General features: G+C 40.6%; 1 protein-coding gene across 2 annotated transcripts in view; it reads right to left on the bottom strand.

Annotated features, from left to right (window-relative positions):
- The window catches only part of LOC126416135 (intraflagellar transport protein 43 homolog), a 128,408-nt gene that overhangs the window by 17,105 nt on the left and 90,487 nt on the right, over positions 1-20,816 (bottom strand). For both annotated transcript variants that reach the window (XM_050083674.1, XM_050083675.1), the window contains exon 5: positions 12,615-12,661. In XM_050083674.1, the coding sequence (XP_049939631.1) occupies positions 12,615-12,661 (47 nt within the window). The remainder of the gene's footprint in view (positions 1-12,614; positions 12,662-20,816) is intronic.

Genomic DNA, 20,816 nt, shown 5'->3' with positions numbered 1-20,816 from the left:
GTGGCTATCTTGCGGTGAAGGTGTCCTATGTCGTCCTGCACCCACATCTTCTTGTTCATCTTCGTCGTCCCAGAGATGGTGTCGGCTAATGTCTCTCTATTGTTTTCTGATGCAGGCATCATCAAATATCCGTTGCCTTTCTTGGCAATAGCGCACCTCATGTCCCAGTCGTCCGCAGTGGAAACATACTGGTTGGTTATCCTGGGTTCTCCAGACATCAGTCTTCCTTGGTTACCCAACAGGTTCCTCATGCGGCATTGTACGAGTGTAACTTCGCCTGGATCTCGACTTTTTTACTGTTTTGAAGGGAAATGAAGGACGAGAAATTGGGTTCAATGTCTGTTCCAGTTCCTCCCTTATGACCTCATGGAGCGTCTTGGTTTTTGGCTCGCCATGCGATCCAAGTGCCTTCTGAACTTCCTCTCTCACTATCTGATGAAGAACACTTTTGAAATCAGTTTCTTCCTCCGTCACAGACACTGTGATGACATTTGGAAGCCGTTCAAACTTCTTGCATGTAATTCTTTTTTAATGCATTGTCTCGATATACTGGCACCATTTTATGAAGTTGTCTGCTGTCGAAACCTCCTTCAGGAGTAGGGCCCTCAGCAACACCCTTCATGAGATATGCAACCTCATCTTCCTTCTTCATTCAAGGATCTACTGTTTCACACAGCTCCAAGATGACTTGAATGTAGGATGCTGTCATTTCTCCTGGATGCTGTGCCCTGCACTTAAATTTATTTTCAGCCTTGCACTTCTGTCATTGTGTGTTGCTGAAATACTTGTGCAGTTCCGCCTGGAATACTTCCCAGCTTCTTAACTTCTCCTCGTTGTTCTCATACCATTACTCGGCAGTGCCCTCTAAGTAGAAAAATATGTTAGCCAAACACACAGTGTCATCCCATTTGTTAAATTTGGCTATACGCTGACATATCTTCAGCCACTTCTTTGTATCTTGGCCATCACCACCAGAGGACCCAGAAAGATGTCTCATGTGGTGGCACACAGTTGCTGTCATCATAAAGTCTTCTTCTTTTTCTGTTTCTGATAGATTGTGATCTGCTGAATATGGCTTGAAATCAGGTTTCTCGCCACATTAACGGCGGCTCTGTCGTGGCATGATGGGAGCCACTGTGTCGTCGATAATGTATGGTATCCCAAGTTCCAATGCCCAGTGCCTCCACCAGAATAATGTCGCATAGAGGGAGGTGTAAGAAGATGAATGATGAACACTAGCTTCACTTAACAAAGGTTTATTCAGCACTTGCACATACAAGAGTGCAGAGCGAACTGCCTCCTGCCAGAACACATATGGTTGACACACAGCTACAGAACATTCCAGTACAATGATTCTTGCCATTTGTGGATACTTCTAGAATTTATTGGAACCAAATAAGGAAATTAAAATGTTTCAGTTCAGGTTAGTTTTGAACTCACGATCCTCCATGCAACAACCTAGTATCATAACCACTACACTACGGCGACTGCACTGCTCGGTTTCTTCTGCGACAATATTATACTTTCTGTTCATCCTGCAAACGATATTAAATATACAGAGTAGTTTGTGCTGAAAGAAATAAACAAAGTATACAAGACGAAGTTAACACCTAATGGTGAAGTTTGAAAAGTAGTGACAAGATTGAAGGTGACACTTAAAAGATTTTTTTCACAAATTTTAGCCTGTGGGTGTAAAAGTAAGTTTGAGTTTCACAATTTTAACATTTCATTCTCCACTGCTACAAATATATTTATTTTTCTGTGGCAAATTGAAAAACTAAACAACCCAGTCAGTTACATTTACTTGTTGCACACTGCTTATGACAAAACAAAATCAGCAACCACATCACTCTGTCTATCTGTTGGAAGTACTCTCAGAAGGTGGTGGGTCAATTTCAGTAAAGTATTCACTATCATGTAGCCGGATTCTTCAGGATGATTTAGTACACAAATTGTGTGAAATGCTCCTATTCAACATTTTAAATGCTTACTTTTAATTGTGGGAATAAAGCATATGTGGCATACCAGAAGACACTAAAGATTTTAGTATGCAACAAAGATGAAGCCAGTTACCTCAAACAGTACCTAAATCAAAGACTAGTCGGAACACTTCTAGGAATAAAATTGTTATAAAAGAGATTGCAGTTTATGATGATGCAGCTGATGATTGCACTGAAATTAGAGGGTGCTGCAAAAAAATTGGATGACTTACAAGCCGAACTATGTAAACGAGGCTATAGGCCTACCCCCAATCGATCGGGATATTATTTAAGACACGTTCCCAGACAAATCAGCACAGAGGAAGGAAAAAATCACATGGTAAATATTTCTGTTAAACTGTGGAAACCAGTCTCTACATTTCATGTAAAAATACAGATGGCAAATTCCCATTGCCAGTCTACATTTTATATCCTCTCTACTTCGACCATCATCAGTTATTTTGCTCTCCAAATAGCAAAACTCCTTTACTACTTTAAGCGTCTCATTTCATAATCTAATTCCCTCAGCATAACCAGACTTAATTCGACTACATTCCATTATCCTCATTTTGATTTTGTTGATGTTCATCTTATATCCTCCTTTCAAGACACTGTCCATTCCGTTCAACTGCTCTTCCAAGTCCTTCACTGTATCTGACAGAATTACAATGTCATCGGCGAACCTCAAAGTTTTTATTTCTTCTCCATGGGTTTTAATACCCACTCTGAATTTTTCTTTTGTTTCCTTTACTGCTTACTCAATATACAGATTGAATAACATCGGGGACAGGCTACAACCCTGTCTCACTCCCTTCCCAACCACTGCTTCCCTTTCATTTCCCTCGACTCTTATAACTGCCATCTGGTTTCTGTACAAATTGTAAATAGCCTTTCGCTCCCTGTATTTTACCCCTGCCACCTTTAGAATTTGAAAGAGAGTATTCCAGTCAATATTGTCAAAAGCTTTCCCTAAGTCTAAAAATGCTAGAAACCTAGGTTTGCCTTTCCTTAATCTTTCTTCTAAGATAAGTCGTAAGGTCAGTATTGCCTCACATGTTCCAACATTTCTATGGAATCCAAACTGATCTTCCCCGAGGCCAGATTCTACCAGTTTTCCCATTCGTCTGTAAAGAATTCGCGTTAGTATTTTGCAGCTGTGACTTATTAAACTGATAGCTCGGTAATTTTCACATCTGTCAACACCTGCTTTCTTTGGGATTGGAATTATTATATTCTTCTTGAAGTCTGAGGGTATTTCACCTGTCTCATACATCTTGCTCACCAGATGGTAGAGCTTCGTCAGGACTGGCTCTCCCAAGGCCGTCAGTAGTTCTAATGGAATGTTGTCTACTCCCAGGGCCTTGTTTCGACTCAGGTCTTTCAGTGCTCTGTCAAACTCTTCACACAGTATCGTATCTCCCATTTGATCTTCATCTACATCCTCTTCCATTTCCATAATATTGTCCTCAAGTACATCGCCCTTGTATAGACCCTCTATATACTCCTTCCACCTTTCTGCTTTCCCTTCTTTGTTTAGAACTGGGTTTCCATCTGAGCTCTTGATATTCATACAAGTGGTTCTCTCTTCTCCAAAGGTCTCTTTAATTTTCCTGTAGGCAGTATCTATTGTACCCCTAGTGAAATAAGCCTCTACAGGCTTACATTTGTCCTCTAGCCATCCCTGCTTAGCCAGTTCGCACTTCCTGTCGATCTCATTTTTGAGACGTTTGTATTCCTTTTTGCCTGCTTCATTTACTGCATTTTTATATTTTCTCCTTTCATCAATTAAATTCAATATTCCTTCTGTTACCCAAGGATTTCTAGTAGCCCTCGTCTTTTTACCTGCTTGAACCTCTGCTGCCTTCACTACTTCATCCCTCACAGCTACCCATTCTTCTTCTACTGTATTTCTTTCCCCCATTTGTGACAATTGTTTCCTTATGCTCTCCCTGAAACTCTGTACAACCTCTGGTTTAGTCAGTTTATCCAGGTCCCATCTCCTTAAATTCCCACCTTTTTGCAGTTTCTTCAGTTTCAATCTACAGTTCATAACCAATAAATTGTGGTGAGAGTCCACATCTGCCCCTGGAAATGTCTTACAATTTAAAACCTGGTTCCTAAATCTCTGTCTTACCATTATATAATCTATCTGATACCTTCTAGTATCTCCAGGATTCTTCCATGTATACAACCTTCTTTCATGATTCTTGAACCAAGTGTTAGCTATGATTAAGTTATGCTCTGTGCAAAACTCTACCAGGTGGCTTCCTCTTTCATTTCTTAGCCCCAATCCATATTCACCTACTATGTTTCCTTCTCTCCCTTTTCCTACTCTCGAATTCCAGTCACCCATGACTATTAAATTTTCGTCTCCCTTCACTACCTGAATAATTTCTTTTATCTCATCACACATTTCATCAATTTCTTCATCATCTGCAGAGATAGTTGGCATTATTATAAGAAACCTTAATCCTTGGCTGCAGTCTGGGACCCTGGTCGGTGTTCATTTTATCTATAAATGACAAACACGTGTACCAATAGGTATTACAGCAAATACTCAAGCACCAATATTAATGCACCTTCACTACTGTGTAAAATTACTGGATCATGTTTTCTTGGTCACTGAGAAACATATGCTTATTACCTCTGTATATGTAGGTATTGCAGTAAACCTGCAATCTTTAGCTGACACACTCTGGGCCTACATTCAAAGCGATTCATAGCGGAAAAAATTCTTCCTCTATTGTAGAGACTCATGACACAGACATACTTTCTGAATTACCTGCATTTGAAAAGTTAATGAGAACTGAAGGTTTTGTAAAAGGCGTGTTCATTTTCACTTGTGATGGTGGCCCTGATGAAAATCCACAAAACAAGTGAGTTTCAACTGTACATCGTTTCAAAGATTTTGACATGGGTGCTATTCATATTGACACAAATGCTCCAGGAAGAAGTGTATTTAACAAAGTGGAATGACGAACATTGCCTGTTAGTTGTGAACTTACTGGTGTGTGTTAAAAAAGTTTTGGTTCAGATCTTGATTTCAGTAATAGAACTACAAAATTGGAGCTAGAAAAACAGAATTTTGAGAGTGCAGACACCATGTTGGCTAATATTTTAAGCCAATTGGTCATTGACGATTTTCCTGTGGTTGCCAAGTACTTTGGGCCAACAGATACCAGACAATATCATACAGGCTAGGACATTGAAAAATGACAATACTTGGTACGCAAATCACGTACATGAATCATAATACTTTTTACAAATTGTAAAATGTAAGGGTGTTGCTTGTTGCGCTGTGCGATGATCTAGCCTGTGGCAATTATTATGAGAGGGGTTTCAGACTAAAGTTGGGTATGTACGCACACATAGTAAATGAAGACTTCGAAGGTAAATTTGCTCTGCTGTCACTATAGCTATCTTTGGATCTCTATGGGTCATCACATGTGAATCAAATCCCGTATGATGTGTGGAACATATTTTTCATCATACAAAGCCACTCCCAACACATGCATTCATATTAGAGCCAACAACAGTTTTTGCCCAAAGATTCCTCCTCAAAGGATTGCAACTAGACTTGTTAGGGAAGTTCTTTGATAAACAATGATGATGCTATATGGTTTGATGAAGATGATGTGGACACACTGAATGTTCCTAACAGCCAAATCAAGAACAAAGTGACTGCTATGGCAATCATAAATAATATAAAGGAATGACTCAAAGTCCTTGAACACAAGATGATTAAATTTTGTATAATTTGTTTCATTTGTTATGTTTTGTAAATTTTCCAAAACGTTTGATTTATTCTTAATTTTATGAAAATCAAAATATTTTGCATATAAACACATGAATAATTTTTTGACTACTGTTTTAATTTAATAATTTATAATAATTTCCAAAAAGTGCAAAATACGTTACGTGACTCCAGGGGAGAAGCAGATCACACAAATGTGACCACCTGTGACAAGAAGAAGTGGGGTGAGGGGGGGGGGGGGGGGGGAGGAGGAATCTCCAGAAACCATGAAATTCATGAAAGATAATTTATGGATGGCTCCTAAAACAGAACTGGGATTCCATCACGGTCTGGTACCCTATTCCTTTTCGGCTCCTTCAATTGCTTTTCAGCACCAGGGATGTTTATTTCTATGTCATCCATTGGGACAACACAGTATCTAAAGACATTGTAAAACTTACCAACATATGCACACACACATCTATTGCACTTTCAGATGAGTGACCGTGGTTTTGAACATAAGACCTAGAACAGTAGCTTAACTTCATGCTTTGATTAGGAAGCTCTAATCAACACACACAATTTACTGAGATAATCAATAAGATTGATACAAGATTCCATATTGTCTGTTACATACATTTTTTACTACAGAAATGTATAAAACATTACAAACGATACATACACTCATCAGATTTTATTTAAATTTACAAGACCTAGCAATCACATACTCATTGGTTAGTGTTGAGCTGTTCATTTTCTTGAGCAAGTTGTTCCTGTTGAGGACTTCAGTCTGAAGACTACTGTGACGCAACTCTCCATTAATCTATCCTTCCATTACCAAATTGACAATTCCTTGATGTCTCAGGATGTGTTCTATCAACCAGTTCCTTGTTTTAATAAAGCTGTACTACAAATTCCTTTGCCCCCAATCTGAGTCACTACCTTCTCATTTGCTATTTGATCTAACCAACTAATATTCAGTGTTCTTATATAGTATCATATTTCAAAAGCTTCTGTCTTCTCCTTATCTGAGCAGAACTACTTATTGTCCATGCTTCACTTCTATACAAGGTTACACACTCCAGACAAGCACCTTCAGAAAAGATTCCCTAACAGTTAAATTCATATTTAATGTTAATAAATTCCTCTTTTTCAGAAATGCTGTTCTTGGTATTGCCAATCTACTTCAGCTTCATCAGTTATTTCACTGTCCAAATTCCAAAACTCAACTAATACTCATATTTTCTCGTTTTTTAATCTAATTCCCTCAGCAGTACTTGGTATAATTCAATTACACTCCATTACCCACTTCTTTTCAATACACTGTCCATTCCGTTCAACTGTTCTTTCAAATCCTTTGCCGTTATAATTTCACTGGCAAACCTTAAAGGTTTATTTCTTCTCCATGAACTTTAATTCTCTTTCCAAACTTCTCTTTGGTTTGCTTTAGCACTTGGTCAATGTACAGATTAAATAATATTGGAGATAGGCTGCAACCCTATCTCACTCCCCCCCCCCCCCCCCTCCCCCTCAATTATGGCCTTTCTTTCATGTCTCTCACCAACTCTTATAACTGTAGTCTGGGTTCTGTACAAGTTGAAGGTAAGTTTTTAGTACTTGAATTTTATACCAGCCACCTTCAGTCAGCATTATAAAAAGTTTTTTTCTGAATCTACAATTACAGCAAATGTAGGTTTACCTTTCTTCACCCTATCTTCTAGGATAAATTACAGGGTTACTATTGCCCTGGGTTTTCCTTCATTTCTCCAGAACCCAAATTGATCTTCTCTGAGTCAGCTTCTACCAGTTTTTTCTTACGCAAATAATTTGTGCCAAAATTTTGCAACCATGACTCATTAAACTGATGGTTTGACAGCATTCACAATGGTCAGCAGCTACTTTGTTTGAAATTAGAATTATTACATTCCTTTAAAGTCTGAGAGTATTTTGCTTGTCTCATACATCTTGCAGCAGAGAGAAGGAATTAAGCCTTATTTGCCCCATGCTGTTTCTTACTTTGTTCTTGATTAAAAATAAAAGTTTATCACAGCAAGTTTTAACCACAAGAATGAGAAAAATCTTCAGTGCAATTTCAACTTCAGGAAAGGAGGAGCCAAAAAAATGATAAACTATGAGGTAATATAACATCAATTTGTAAAAATCATTACATATCTTCCAGAAATAGTTTAACATATATGAGTTTCCAAGAATTCACTGAAATAGATTAAGTCCTCCTCAAACTTGCATCTTTGGGGTAATTTTGAATCAAACTGCACAATCCTACTTCTGTCTGGTGTAAGTGTTGGTAAATGTTGAAGAAACATTTCAAACATATTCTGTGTGTACTTGCTTTTATAGACCCTTTGCTTCATGGGCCTTACTGTCAGAACATCAGAGAGAACCTCTGAAGAAGGTCTTGTGTGAATTTCCTGATTTTACTACATTATTAGAGGGTGTTTTCAGCTTCCCAGAACGGACTGTGAGACTCAAGTGATTAGGGCAGGTGGTTGTGACAAGGATTCTGTGATGTTGTTCTAAATATCTTATCTTAATATTACCTAGTCCAGTTAATCAGAGAGCATCTCATGAAGGTAATATCTCAGTTCTGGTCAGAAACAGGAGCAAACTTTTTGATTCATGTAATGTGAAACAAGCAATAAATGGCCATAAGACCCTCATTGCTGATATTTGATTTATGGGCATTTGGTCATGGTCTAAGACATAATTCTCAGCCAAATGTTTTGTTTTCTGCTGCTGAAGACATTATCAGATGTCTTAATGACTCATAAAGCTGTTATAGACTCAAAAAAGTTCAGAAATTTGGAATGAAATTAGACAAGTTGGGCACCTTAGTGCTAAATGAAACAAACAGTGCCAACTCTTCCCCACTACGAAGTCCACAGTATATGTTGGTGTGACTCTGCAGTCTCAGGCAGCAGCCTGATGATGTCGTGAACTGACTATTTCATGGATACTTGTAAACAGTTTGGCTTGCTGAGCTTTTTTGAGTCTGTAACAGCTTTTTGAGTCATTAAAGCCCCTAATGATGTCTCCAGCAGTGGAAGAGAAAACATTAGGCAGAGAACTATGCCTCAGACCACAACCTTATGACCATAAAACAAATATCAGCAATAAAGCAAACACCTGCCATGAAAGCCTGTAGTCTAGCCATGGTAAGGGAAGCATATAAGTAGAGAAGAGACACATGCAGAATCATTCTAGTGATGATACTGGCCACAAATGGGGACATCTACTGCCAAAAACCAACTTTGACAAAGAGCAGCCTCTTATGGCAAACCACATGGGAATGAGCATCTCAGAAATGGCAAAGCTGATAGACTGTTCACATGCTACTGTCCTGAGCATCTTGGAGTGTGGCTTAATGACAGTGAAACTATGAGTAGGCCACAAGTTGTTGGACATCCACATCTAATCAGGGAATGTGTAGCTCAGGTCTGTAAGGCAAGATAGATATCAGTCTGTAGTGAATGTGAAGACAGAGGAGATGCAAGTGTTTTGTATCATGGCATTCAGCACACATTGTTGTTCATGGGACTCCACTGCAGACAACCTCTACTTGTCCCCATGCTGACCTAAAAACACTATTACTTATGGCTGCAGCAGGCACTGGAACATTGATATTTGACTATGGTTAAGGCAATTTGTCGCATGGTCAGATAACATTTTTGTTTGATGGAACAATGTGTGTGAATGACTTTAATTTTTATGACAATATTATGAAAACTATAGATTGCTACTCACCATATAGTGGAGACATTGAGTGGAAGACAGGCAGCACAAAAAGACTGCTAAACAAGTATGCTTTCAGCCAAAAGGCCTTCTTCTGGAGTAGACAAAACACACACTCATTCATGCAAACACAACTCACATACACATGACATGTCTCTAGCTGCTGAGGCCAACTAGAGACAGTAATCACGTGTGTGTGTGTGTGTGTGTGTGTGTGTGTGTGTGTGTGTGAGTGTGTGTGTGTGTGTGTGTGTGTGTGTGCGCGTGTGTTGTCTACTCAAGAAGAAGGCCTTTTGTTTGCAAGCTTACTTGTTTAGTGCACCTTTTGTTGTGCCTTTCTGCAACTCAACATCACTTTATGGTAGCAATCTATCCTTTTCATAATATTATCATTATTCCATCCTGGATTTTCCATTGTTTGATTAACTGTCATGAACTATATAATAAGAAATGCTAATAGCATAGCAGTAGCAGAAAATTTATCTAATGTAAAAAAGTAGTGATCTACTGGCACTGAATGTAAACAAGGTTATTACAATACTATTGAGTGATAGTTGTTACAGGTGGATCTGTCTCATCCTTGGATATGAGTGAGCTCCTCCTTTTTCACCTTCCCCAATGAAACCCCCCTCTCCACCACGAGGAAGGAGCTAATTGTTCTGAAAGCTTCAGCTGTAACTGTCTGCTAGACTGGGGTATGTACTTCCTATCACTGTTTCCCTATCAAACAGGAAGCTACATTCATCTGTCAATCTTCTGTCCCTGGACCATGAAGGCATTGGCATTCTTCTCTTTACAGGTGTTTTGTCACCTAACTGATGGTTTAATTAAAGAAAAAGGAACAGTGGAAAGCTACAGATCAATGATAGCCAGTAAATGTGATTAACTTTGAATATATTGTAGAAAAGAGACTAATGTGAGACAGTCCTATCACAGTGTTTTACAAAATGCATCCACAATTCCGAGTAATGTGGCAAAATGCCACCTTGCAGTAGGACAAAGACTGAAATATGAAGTACATCGGAAAACAATGAAAACCAAATAAAAATACATCCAACCCTAGAGACAGTGAGGAATGTTTCATTGAGAAGATTCAAGAAAATGAGAAATGCTGGACACGAGTTCTGTAAAACAAATACAGAAAATGAACAACAAAGCTTACAACATTATGATTGGTGGAGTCACACTGCCCGATGCTCACGGTGCAAATGGCTTGAGTGCAAGGTAGCAACTGATGTGGCTGCTGCAAACAAGGAAATGGTCTCTCGCTGCTATTATTCAACACTGTCTTGGACAAAATTACGGGAAGAAAAAGTATAAGGAATTCCGTTAGGAAGAACATGTCCAAACAAGATGATCATAAAATGCCTAGCATTTGCAGATGACCTGACAATACTCAGCAACAATAGACACAAAACACTGTAATACTTACGTGAAGTCTCTCCAAAACAGTTCTACAGATATCAAGAGACAAAATGCAATGCATAGAAAGAACATAACAACCAAGCCATCGACACAAAATATGGAAAGATTAACAGAGTGGAAAAATTCAAGTATCTTGGGGAATCTGTAAAAATAGGAGGATCAAACAAGGCATCCAACACAGAAAGAACAAAAAAACTTCAGAAAACATACAAACTGATGTGGAAACACTACAATAAAAGAAATATTTCAAGACAGGCCAAACTCAGGCACTACTATACGGTTGTATTACCAGAAGTACTCTATGCATCAGAAACGACCACGATCAGAGCATTGATATATGGATGAGGAGACCAACCAAAGAATTATGTGAATGCACAGACAGGCTCACAGACATGATCAGAAAATGCCGACTAACATTCTATGAAAACATACATAGAAGAACAACAACAGACACACAAAGAGGATTTTTGTTGTAGTAAACAGTTCAATCAAAAAACCAACTGGTTTCAAGAAATACAAGAAGACCTAAAACAAGCATGGGTCAGTATTGAAATATAAGACAAGAGACAAGTTCAGAAACATGATTATGAACATGAAATCTGAAATAAAAGAAGGGAATAAAACAGGCAAAATATGGACAGAGAAAAGGAAAAAAGAACACAGCCAAAGAATGAAGAGGTTTTGGGAAGAGAAAAAGAAGAAGGAAACCAGGAAAATGAATAATCATGTAAAATTCAAGTTAACCACTGTCCTGGAGGCAAAAATGTGCAATAATAATAATAATAATTTAAGGGTGAATGCAGAAATTACTTCCAATAGATGGTCCTCCAAGGAAAATTAATCTAATTACAAAAATTCTATTTAGTTTCATGAGTTTTCAATGAATGATCTATCCTGCATGCAGTATGCTTTCAAAAGGTCCGCACGTTACACAGCAGTACTAAACTTGTTGTTTGCTGAAGATAAGCATTGCCTAGCAATTCTGTCTCATAATTTTATAGTTTTCTCAAGTGAAATTTCCTTTCAATAAAGCCACATTTTTGTTTCATATATTTTATGGCCTCTCTTGCTGTTTTAATCTGTTATCCCTTATTGTTAACTTGTTGACTCCATGTCCGTACAAAGTACTCAAAATCAAACCCAATAAAAGTGCAACAACAGAAGAAATGATAAATGGAATATAAAAAATTGCTTGTTTTCTGGTAAGTTAGAAAAAATACACTTCATTCACTTCTGTACAAGGTGGATACATGACTATTCATAATAACAGGGTAATGGGAAAAGAAAAGACATAATACTGAATATTGCTGGATGTGGATAGCCATTAAATCTTGAATGCTATGTATGAGTAAACATAAACCTACTGCCATGTTCTATAGATGACGCAGCATTTTTGCACTTATGATTGACAGAACACGTAAATAACTATGCACCTAACTAAGCTCCCAGGTTATCGCATCTTGCCAATTGTCAGCATATTACTTAAACTTCCATTTTGCCCAATTCTCATGTGTATTCTTTGATTCTTATGTGACTTTGCTACTGCGTCCAGGAATAACACCATCCCCTCCAACCCTTCTTTCTTTCTTTCTTCCTTTCTGGCTGGGAGTACATCTGGATTCTTAAGTTAACATGTTCATATTTCCTAATTCCTAAATAGTGGAAGAGTTTCTTTCAGAAGTTTCATTTTGGAAATTTTCTGCTCTATATATCTTCTATGTACATACCATCATCAGAGTCATCCTTAACATCTTCTGTTCTTCTGAACCGTTCCCTGAAAAAAATGAATGAGCAATATATATGCATAAAAGTTAATCAGATAAACTGTTGCAGGAGAGTTTACAAGTGTCATCAACTGCACATATAATCCTGTGCAATTAAATTTAACTTTTCCTTAAAATAAATTTCAGGTTTACATTCAATGTAGCAAATCTATCTTCTTTATATCTTGCCAATAAAGAGAAATTATGACAATTCATACAATCTCATACTTACAAATATTATCAATATAAACAATGTATGACACTTATCAACTGCTGAACTAATCGAAGCAAGATTGATAGAACACAAACAGAAACAAAAGATTCATGTATTGAGTTTTCAGATGTGTAAACAAGTTTCTTCATTAACATGAAAATGCTGCATCAGTCACATAAAAAAGAAGATTATGGAAGAAACAGTAACCTAATAAACACAAATCATTCTGCAGTATTAAGAGTAAGACACAAAAAGTTACAAGGACTGAATTCATACTGTCGTAACCCTATAGTGACAGCACATGTAACCATATAGTGTGCAATTCCAGTGCCTCCACGGCTGGCCCGGAGAGGTCACCTTGCAACCAGGACAGGTGGCGCAGCAAGTGCTGTGCCGTGTGCATGACAGCCCGATAAGAGCTTGGTAAGCTAGGCTCTCAGTCTCACTTATGTTTACTTGCTTATTGTATGCTCACCTATAAGACTGTATATTGATGTGTTATGCAGTTATGAGACTTTGTACTATTTTGCACTTCATTCATTGTTATTGTGGCTCTCTTCATGTGGAAGTAGAATAAATTTTATTTGTGTCAGTTGTGATACTGTGTCTGTACAGTGTTAGAACATACTTGGTGATGAATGCAGTATTCCACTCTGTGTGTTTCATTTCACTGGTTCGATGTACAGCCAACATGTCAGTGGAACAAGTTCTTCGATCTCTTGTTGAACAACAGTGAGCTCTCACCAACCAGCAACAGGTTCTCACTACGGCCATACACAATGTGGCAGCCTCGCTGTCATGCCAGGTTCCATCACCATTGATGAAACTCCCACAATTTCCTCTGTATGATGATTTGGTGGAGGATTGGGACACAGCACATGAAAAATGCTTTCTACAACATTTTCAAGTTTTTCCAATCATCGACCCCAGTTTATGTAAGGCTTTATTTTTATCACTGATTTCTTCTTGTGTTTATTGGCTTTTGTGTCAGCTGGCTCCTCTTCAGGAACCTGCTTGTCTCTCTATTGGTGGAATGTTCTCAGTTGCCTTCTAGTTATCATTGCAAACATATGTTATTGCTGCTCACATTAAGATTTACCATTGTCAAAAGCAGCTGCAACAGTAATAGAGAGCTCAGACAGCAGGTAGCAGAACTTCATGGGCTTAGCCGTCATTGCCAGTTCATTACTGAGGTCCACCAGGACTCGTATGCTGATTCGATGGTTTGTGATGCTATAATACCCCTGGCCCATAATAGAGAAGTTTGTGAATGCACTTTACAATGTGAAAATCCCTCTTGCACAGATGTTCTGAACATTGCTCAATGTTTGGATGTATCTAGAACAGCAGGAAATTGGACAGAAGCATGGTGTGAAGTAACCACCATAGCTTCTTCTCCTCCTCGGTTGCCATTGGTTATCTCACCAGGATGGAGAGATGATGTCATGGCCACACGACTGTGGTCTCCACACCATGTGGGGCAGTGCAGTGCTAAACAGCAACAGCAGTCAGCATCATAACAGTGGCCGCGTGCTCCTCTCCTGTTGTGCCCTTATCGTTTTGTTCAACATGAGCAGGGCGCATGTCTGAAGTGCTGGGTGACATCCAACCACTGTAAGAAAAAGTGAGACATTGCACCTCTGTGCAACACTCAACCTCTTTCATCAGACATGAAAATGGGTGTGAACAGTGTTTCTCAGATGATGGTAGCCCCAAACAAATTCTCCACTGAAGTGTGTGTGATGGACAACGTGTTAAAAATGCAAATTCTGGTATTCAGGCCCAATGAGTTCAAAAGTCTGCCAGAACACACAGACACACATGACAGCTGCTAGGTGGCGCAACTAGTATTTGCAAGCACTGCTGTCACTGCCTCAGCGCTAGGCACAGACTGGGCCTGACACATAGCGTACTGGCGCCCGCTGCCACGCTATAAAGCTCGCAGCGCAAGAACCTGGACTTCAGTCCTGTTCTGACTCTGCTCTCATTTGTTCATTATATGCAGCACTGTTTAGTTTTTGATACTGCTATGTAAGGCTCTCGACTTGGTTCCCACTATGGACTTATCATTTTGTCACGTTGTCTTATTGTTCGTTCATCGCTGTTGTTGACTTTTGTGGTTTTTGGCAACTCACCGTCGATGCCCTCGGCCAGTGTCTCCTGGCTGTGCCACAGTTTCAGTTACTGTACAAGTGTACGCAGCTGTGGCAATAACTTTATTAAAATTCCCAAACCTATGTGGATTTAGGATTACTGGCATTGTCTTCTGTCATTCCTCAGTTGGTGACTTACAACAAACAACAAATAGCCATATCAGGACTGTTTTCTAGTTCCATAGCATACAGAGCAGTTGTTTGGTCTCTGACCTTTCTGGTAGTGCATGATGCCCACACTGGAAACTTATTTGGGGTAAATGCCTTAAAAATTTTTCGGTTCTCTATTTTTGATGAAGTGCATCTGGTATTGGATCAAGTTCCGTACCAGAAACTTGATGTGCTCTGCTCAGAATACTCCTCTCTGTTTTCAGAAGGTTTAGTGATTGATACTGCTATCAAGGCTCACATCACAATGAAATCAACGGTGCGGCCACATTTTGTTTGTGCCCACCTGGTCCCAGCAGCTTAACAGGAGCAAGTCAAACTAGATCGACTTACATCTTCGGATATTATCATACCTGTCTCCTCTGGTGATTGGTTTGCTTCATTGATAATTGTCGAAAGACCTAATGACAATCTTTGGCTCTGTGGTGATTTTAAAGTATCTGTAAGTTCACAGTCTATTATTGATATCTATCCCTCGCCGTATCCAGATGAATTTTGAGCATGGCTTTCCAGAGGCCAATATTCTTTCAAAGTAGAATTGTCAGAAGCCTACTTCCACCTGCCTCTGCATTACAATTCCAAATATGTCCTTACAGTGAATACCCCACTCGGGTTATACCAAAACCAATGCCTGCCATTTGGTGTGGGTAGCATCCTGCCATTTACTGATGGCTTTTGGAGCAACTCAGGGCCTCTGTTCTGGAGCATATTAACTACCTGGACAATACTGTGGTTTCAGTTTCCTCAATAGATGAACATCTGTGGAACCTCTGTGCCTTGTTCACAGTGCTGCAGGCCACCAGTTTGAAATGTAACATGGACAATCACAATTTTGTCAGCCATTTCTATTTCACTTTTGAATTATTGTGTGGTCATGTGCTTAGTGACCATAAACCTTTGGTTTCTCTTTGCAATCCTTTGGCAGCTTTACTGGACAGAGCAGCCCATCTGTAATGCTGGGCTCTGTTTTCATCCCCCTATAACTATGAGATTTGTTTTCAACTCACAGTACAACACGCTAAATGCGGATCTTCTTTCTCAACTGCCATCTGTCCCTGATCCAGTATTTGATCAGGATGAACTGTTGTGCTCCTATTTAAACACTGAAGCCCAAACCACTGTGGATGGTTTTCCCATTACCAGTTCTTGGATTTCGGCAGCTGTCACATCCGATCCTGTCTTACATCAGGTTGTTCAATTTGTCCATCACGGATGGCCAGTTAAACTGTCAGGTCAAGTATCGGATCCATTTTTTAATTATTATGCTCTCCACAACCACCTCTCAGTTCTTGATGGTGTGTTACTGTTCGCTACTGAAGAGTAGGCACCCATGGCAGGACATTGTGCGCCTGCTCCACCTGGACCATTTGGGTGTGTCTCATTCAAAGTTGCTGGCCTCTCACCACGTGGTTTGGCTGGGCATTGACAATGAGATAATGTGTGTTGTAATGACCTGCCCGCAGACCACTACCCAACAAGTGGCATCATTGGTCTCTCTTTCCCTGTGCCCATTCTCCAGTGTCCCTAGGATCATATTCTTGCTGATTTTGTGTGTCTTTCTTTTACTCCTTTTGGCCTATTGTAGCTGACACTTTCTCAAAATTTCCTTATGTGGTCTGCTGTCTGGAAGCATCCACAGCAGCTACAGTCATGGCCCTCCCAAAGATTGTTTTCCTTAGAAGGATTGCTGTATACACGTGTGACGGACAATGGGCCACAATTTGTGTCTCAAGATTTTGAAGATATTTATACAAAGTGCGGCGTTCTGAATGTTACAGTCACTCCCTTTTATCCCCAGGCCAATGGAGAGGCAGAACAGCTCGCCCGGGCATTCAAAACACAGATAAAAAAATACACTCCTGGAAATGGAAAAAAGAACACATTGACACCGGTGTGTCAGACCCACCATACTTGCTCCGGACACTGCGAGAGGGCTGTACAAGCAATGATCACACGCACGGCACAGCGGACACACCAGGAACCGCGGTGTTGGCCGTTGAATGGCGCTAGCTGCGCAGCATTTGTGCACCGCCGCCGTCAGTGTCAGCCAGTTTGCCGTGGCATACGGAGCTCCATTGCAGTCTTTAACACTGGTAGCATGCCGTGACAGCGTGGACGTGAACCGTATGTGCAGTTGACGGACTTTGAGCGAGGGCGTATAGTGGGCATGCGGGAGGCCGGGTGGACGTACCGCCGAATTGCTCAACACATGGGGCGTGAGGTCTCCACAGTACATCGATGTTGTCGCCAGTGGTCGGCGGAAGGTGCACGTGCCCGTCGACCTGGGACCGGACTGCAGCGACGCACGGATGCACGCCAAGACCGTAGGATCCTACACAGTGCCGTAGGGGACCGCACCGCCACTTCCCAGCAAATTAGGGACACTGTTGCTCCTGGGGTATCGGCGAGGACCATTCGCAACCGTCTCCATGAAGCTGGGCTACGGTCCCGCACACCGTTAGGCCGTCTTCCGCTCACGCCCCAACATCGTGCAGCCCGCCTCCAGTGGTGTCGCGACAGGCGTGAATGGAGGGACGAATGGAGACGTGTCGTCTTCAGCGATGAGAGTCGCTTCTGCCTTGGTGCCAATGATGGTCGTATGCGTGTTTGGCGCCGTGCAGGTGAGCGCCACAATCAGGACTGCATACGACCGAGGCACACAGGGCCAACACCCGGCATCATGGTGTGGGAAGCGATCTCCTACACTGGCCGTACACCACTGGTGATCGTCGAGGGGACACTGAATAGTGCACGGTACATCCAAACCGTCATCGAACCCATCGTTCTACCATTCCTAGACCGGCAAGGGAACTTGCTGTTCCAACAGGACAATGCACGTCCGCATGTATCCCGTGCCACCCAACGTGCTCTAGAAAGTGTAAGTCAACTACCCTGGCCAGCGAGATCTCCGGATCTGTCCCCCATTGAGCATGTTTGGGACTGGATGAAGCGTCGCCTCACGCGGTCTGCACGTCCAGCACGAACGCTGGTCCAACTGAGGCGCCAGGTGGAAATGGCATGGCAAGCCGTTCCACAGGACTACATCCAGCATCTCTACGATCGTCTCCATGGGAGAATAGCAGCCTGCATTGCTGCGAAAGGTGGATATACACTGTACTAGTGCCGACATTGTGCATGCTCTGTTGCCTGTGTCTACGTGCCTGTGGTTCTGTCAGTGTGATCATGTGATGTATATGACCCCAGGAATGTGTCAATAAAGTTTCCCCTTCCTGGGACAATGAATTCACGGTGTTCTTATTTCAATTTCCAGGAGTGTATATCACTCAATGTTCTCCCAACGAAGCCCTCGATCGGTATTTGAGTTCAAATAGATTCATTCCAGTCAGCCACTGTAGCCCAGTGGAGCTGCTTCACAGCCCCAGCCCCATATGCTGCTTCATCTGCTCCAGCTGACACCTGGCCACCCACCTCGCAGCAATTCATCCGGGTTCTGTTGTCTGGGTTGTGGGTTTGGCCAGTGCTCTAAATGGATACCAGTAGTCATCTGTCACTGCCGAGACTGCTGCCTCTGCACTGTTTGCACTGCCAATGGCTCAGTTTCACAGCATTATGATTGGCTCCATCCACGTGTGACCACTACACACCAGAGAGATCTCCGCCCCCACAGATGCCTCCACCATCTGCACTGACCCCTGTGGTGCACCATTTGCACTGCCCCCCATGGTGCAGTCCACGCCTCCTCCAGCTCCAGTGTTGTCTTCACTCTGGGTGCCACCACTGCTGGGTGAAGTAGTCAGGCACCGGACCATCTCCGTCCCTGCAGCCCCTGCTACTGTCACCACTTCCATCTTCTCTGCTGCCTCTATCACTGAGCACCTCTCCATGTTTAACATGGATACAGCACTGTCATCACCAGTGCTTCTTTATGTTCTTTGGTGGGGGAGTGACCACTATGTTTGACTGCACCTGTGTCATTTCATATCATATTCTCCTGTGAAGGCACAAAATGTGCTCCAGTAATCATCCCCCTCAGATAGAGACATGGACATCTCCATAGTGAACACTTCCAAAGGGGGAAGGAGTGTCGTAACCCTACAGTGTGAGCACACATAATCAAACAGCATGTGATAAAAGCGCATCCACAGCTGGCCTAAAGAGGTTGGCTCACAGCATGACAGACAGTGCAGCAAGTGCTGTTCCGTGTACACAAAAGCCCAATATAAGCCCGGCAAGCCAGGTCCCCAGCTTCACTTACATTTATTTGCTTATTGCACGCTGACCTACAAGATTCTATACTGAGGTGTTCTATAGTTACAAGACTTTGTGCTGGTCTATACTTTATTCAATGTTATTGTGGATCTCTTCATGTGGAAGCAAAATAAAATTTGGTTGGTGTTATTACTGATGTGTCTGTACAGTATTACAACACATACAAGTAAAAATGAGTGGCTGTTTCTGGACCTGTGGAGGGAGAAAAGCTAAAAGAAAATACAAAATTAAAGAAACACATTTCGTGTTTTGATAAGATATATCGAGGAAAAAGACATAATAGTATGCGTGAACTTTTTTAAGCTGCATGGAAGTGGTGGAAGATGGTCATCTTGTTAGTACTTGGATGCTACATATGGCCTTGCATTCAATAAGTGAACATGGAACTGGCCACTGCCCTAAGCAAATATGATTGAAAGTATACTTTAACTAATCCAAACAGAGAGAGAATCTTTAAATTTGGCACATTTCATGTGTACTCACAACAAAAATGGCAATCTTCATAAATGGGTGGAAAACAAGGAGCAATAAAAAGCAAATAAAATGACTAAATGAAACAAAATATAATAGCAAAAATAGATTATAGCACGAAGAAACATAAAACTGATCAATTTTTTGTGTTTTCACAGAGTTGGGTTGACTGTTTACAAGTAAACATAAAAATGTGAACAACTTATACATGCATCAATTAAATGTAGAGTCCATAGCAACAAAATCAGTCTGCCTGTGGAAATTAACAACTTCCAATGATCAGTAGCCCCACCATCATCATCATCAAATCATCAGGCACTCACAATAATGCAAATCAGCCTAAACACCTGCAATAAACCCTATCAATAACAGTTTAACGACAAAACTCTCTGAAGAAATATTATTCAGTACCATGTGAAATGGAAGAAAATGTTCGAGGTACTGAAGAAAGCAGAAATAGCCTACAGTGATCTGTAATTGATGTAGAACCTTTACAAAACATGAAACAGTTCTTATTGGCTGGCACTCAACACTAAAAGAAGCACACATTTGGAAAGCAATCTAGTGAGGAAGTACACTATCCTAATTAATTATTTTCAATCTATACATGGAGAAGGTATTGGAAAAAAACACTCAGAATGTTTGGAGATAGGTGTAGTAATACATAGAAGAAGGATAGCTGTGCTGTTAAAGTAGCTGTTTTCATGAAAGTGAAAAAGAACCAAATGAAATAAAATGGGTAAAATTTAAGGAAAATTATATAATATGAAAACCAATATATAGAAAATAAATGTAATGGTTTGTGATGAAGGATAAGATGCAGCCCAAATATATGTATGTAAGAAGATACTGCAACATGTTGATTCATTTAATTATTTTAGAAGCATGATCACTAGAAATGAAAGACGCAAAGAAGAAATAAGAAGCAGA

This window comes from Schistocerca serialis, chromosome 8 (genome assembly GCF_023864345.2).
Source record: "Schistocerca serialis cubense isolate TAMUIC-IGC-003099 chromosome 8, iqSchSeri2.2, whole genome shotgun sequence".
Taxonomy (NCBI): Eukaryota; Metazoa; Arthropoda; class Insecta; order Orthoptera; family Acrididae; genus Schistocerca; species Schistocerca serialis.
The sequence above is the reverse complement of the archived record's forward strand: the minus strand, read 5'-3'. Positions and strand labels throughout refer to the sequence as shown.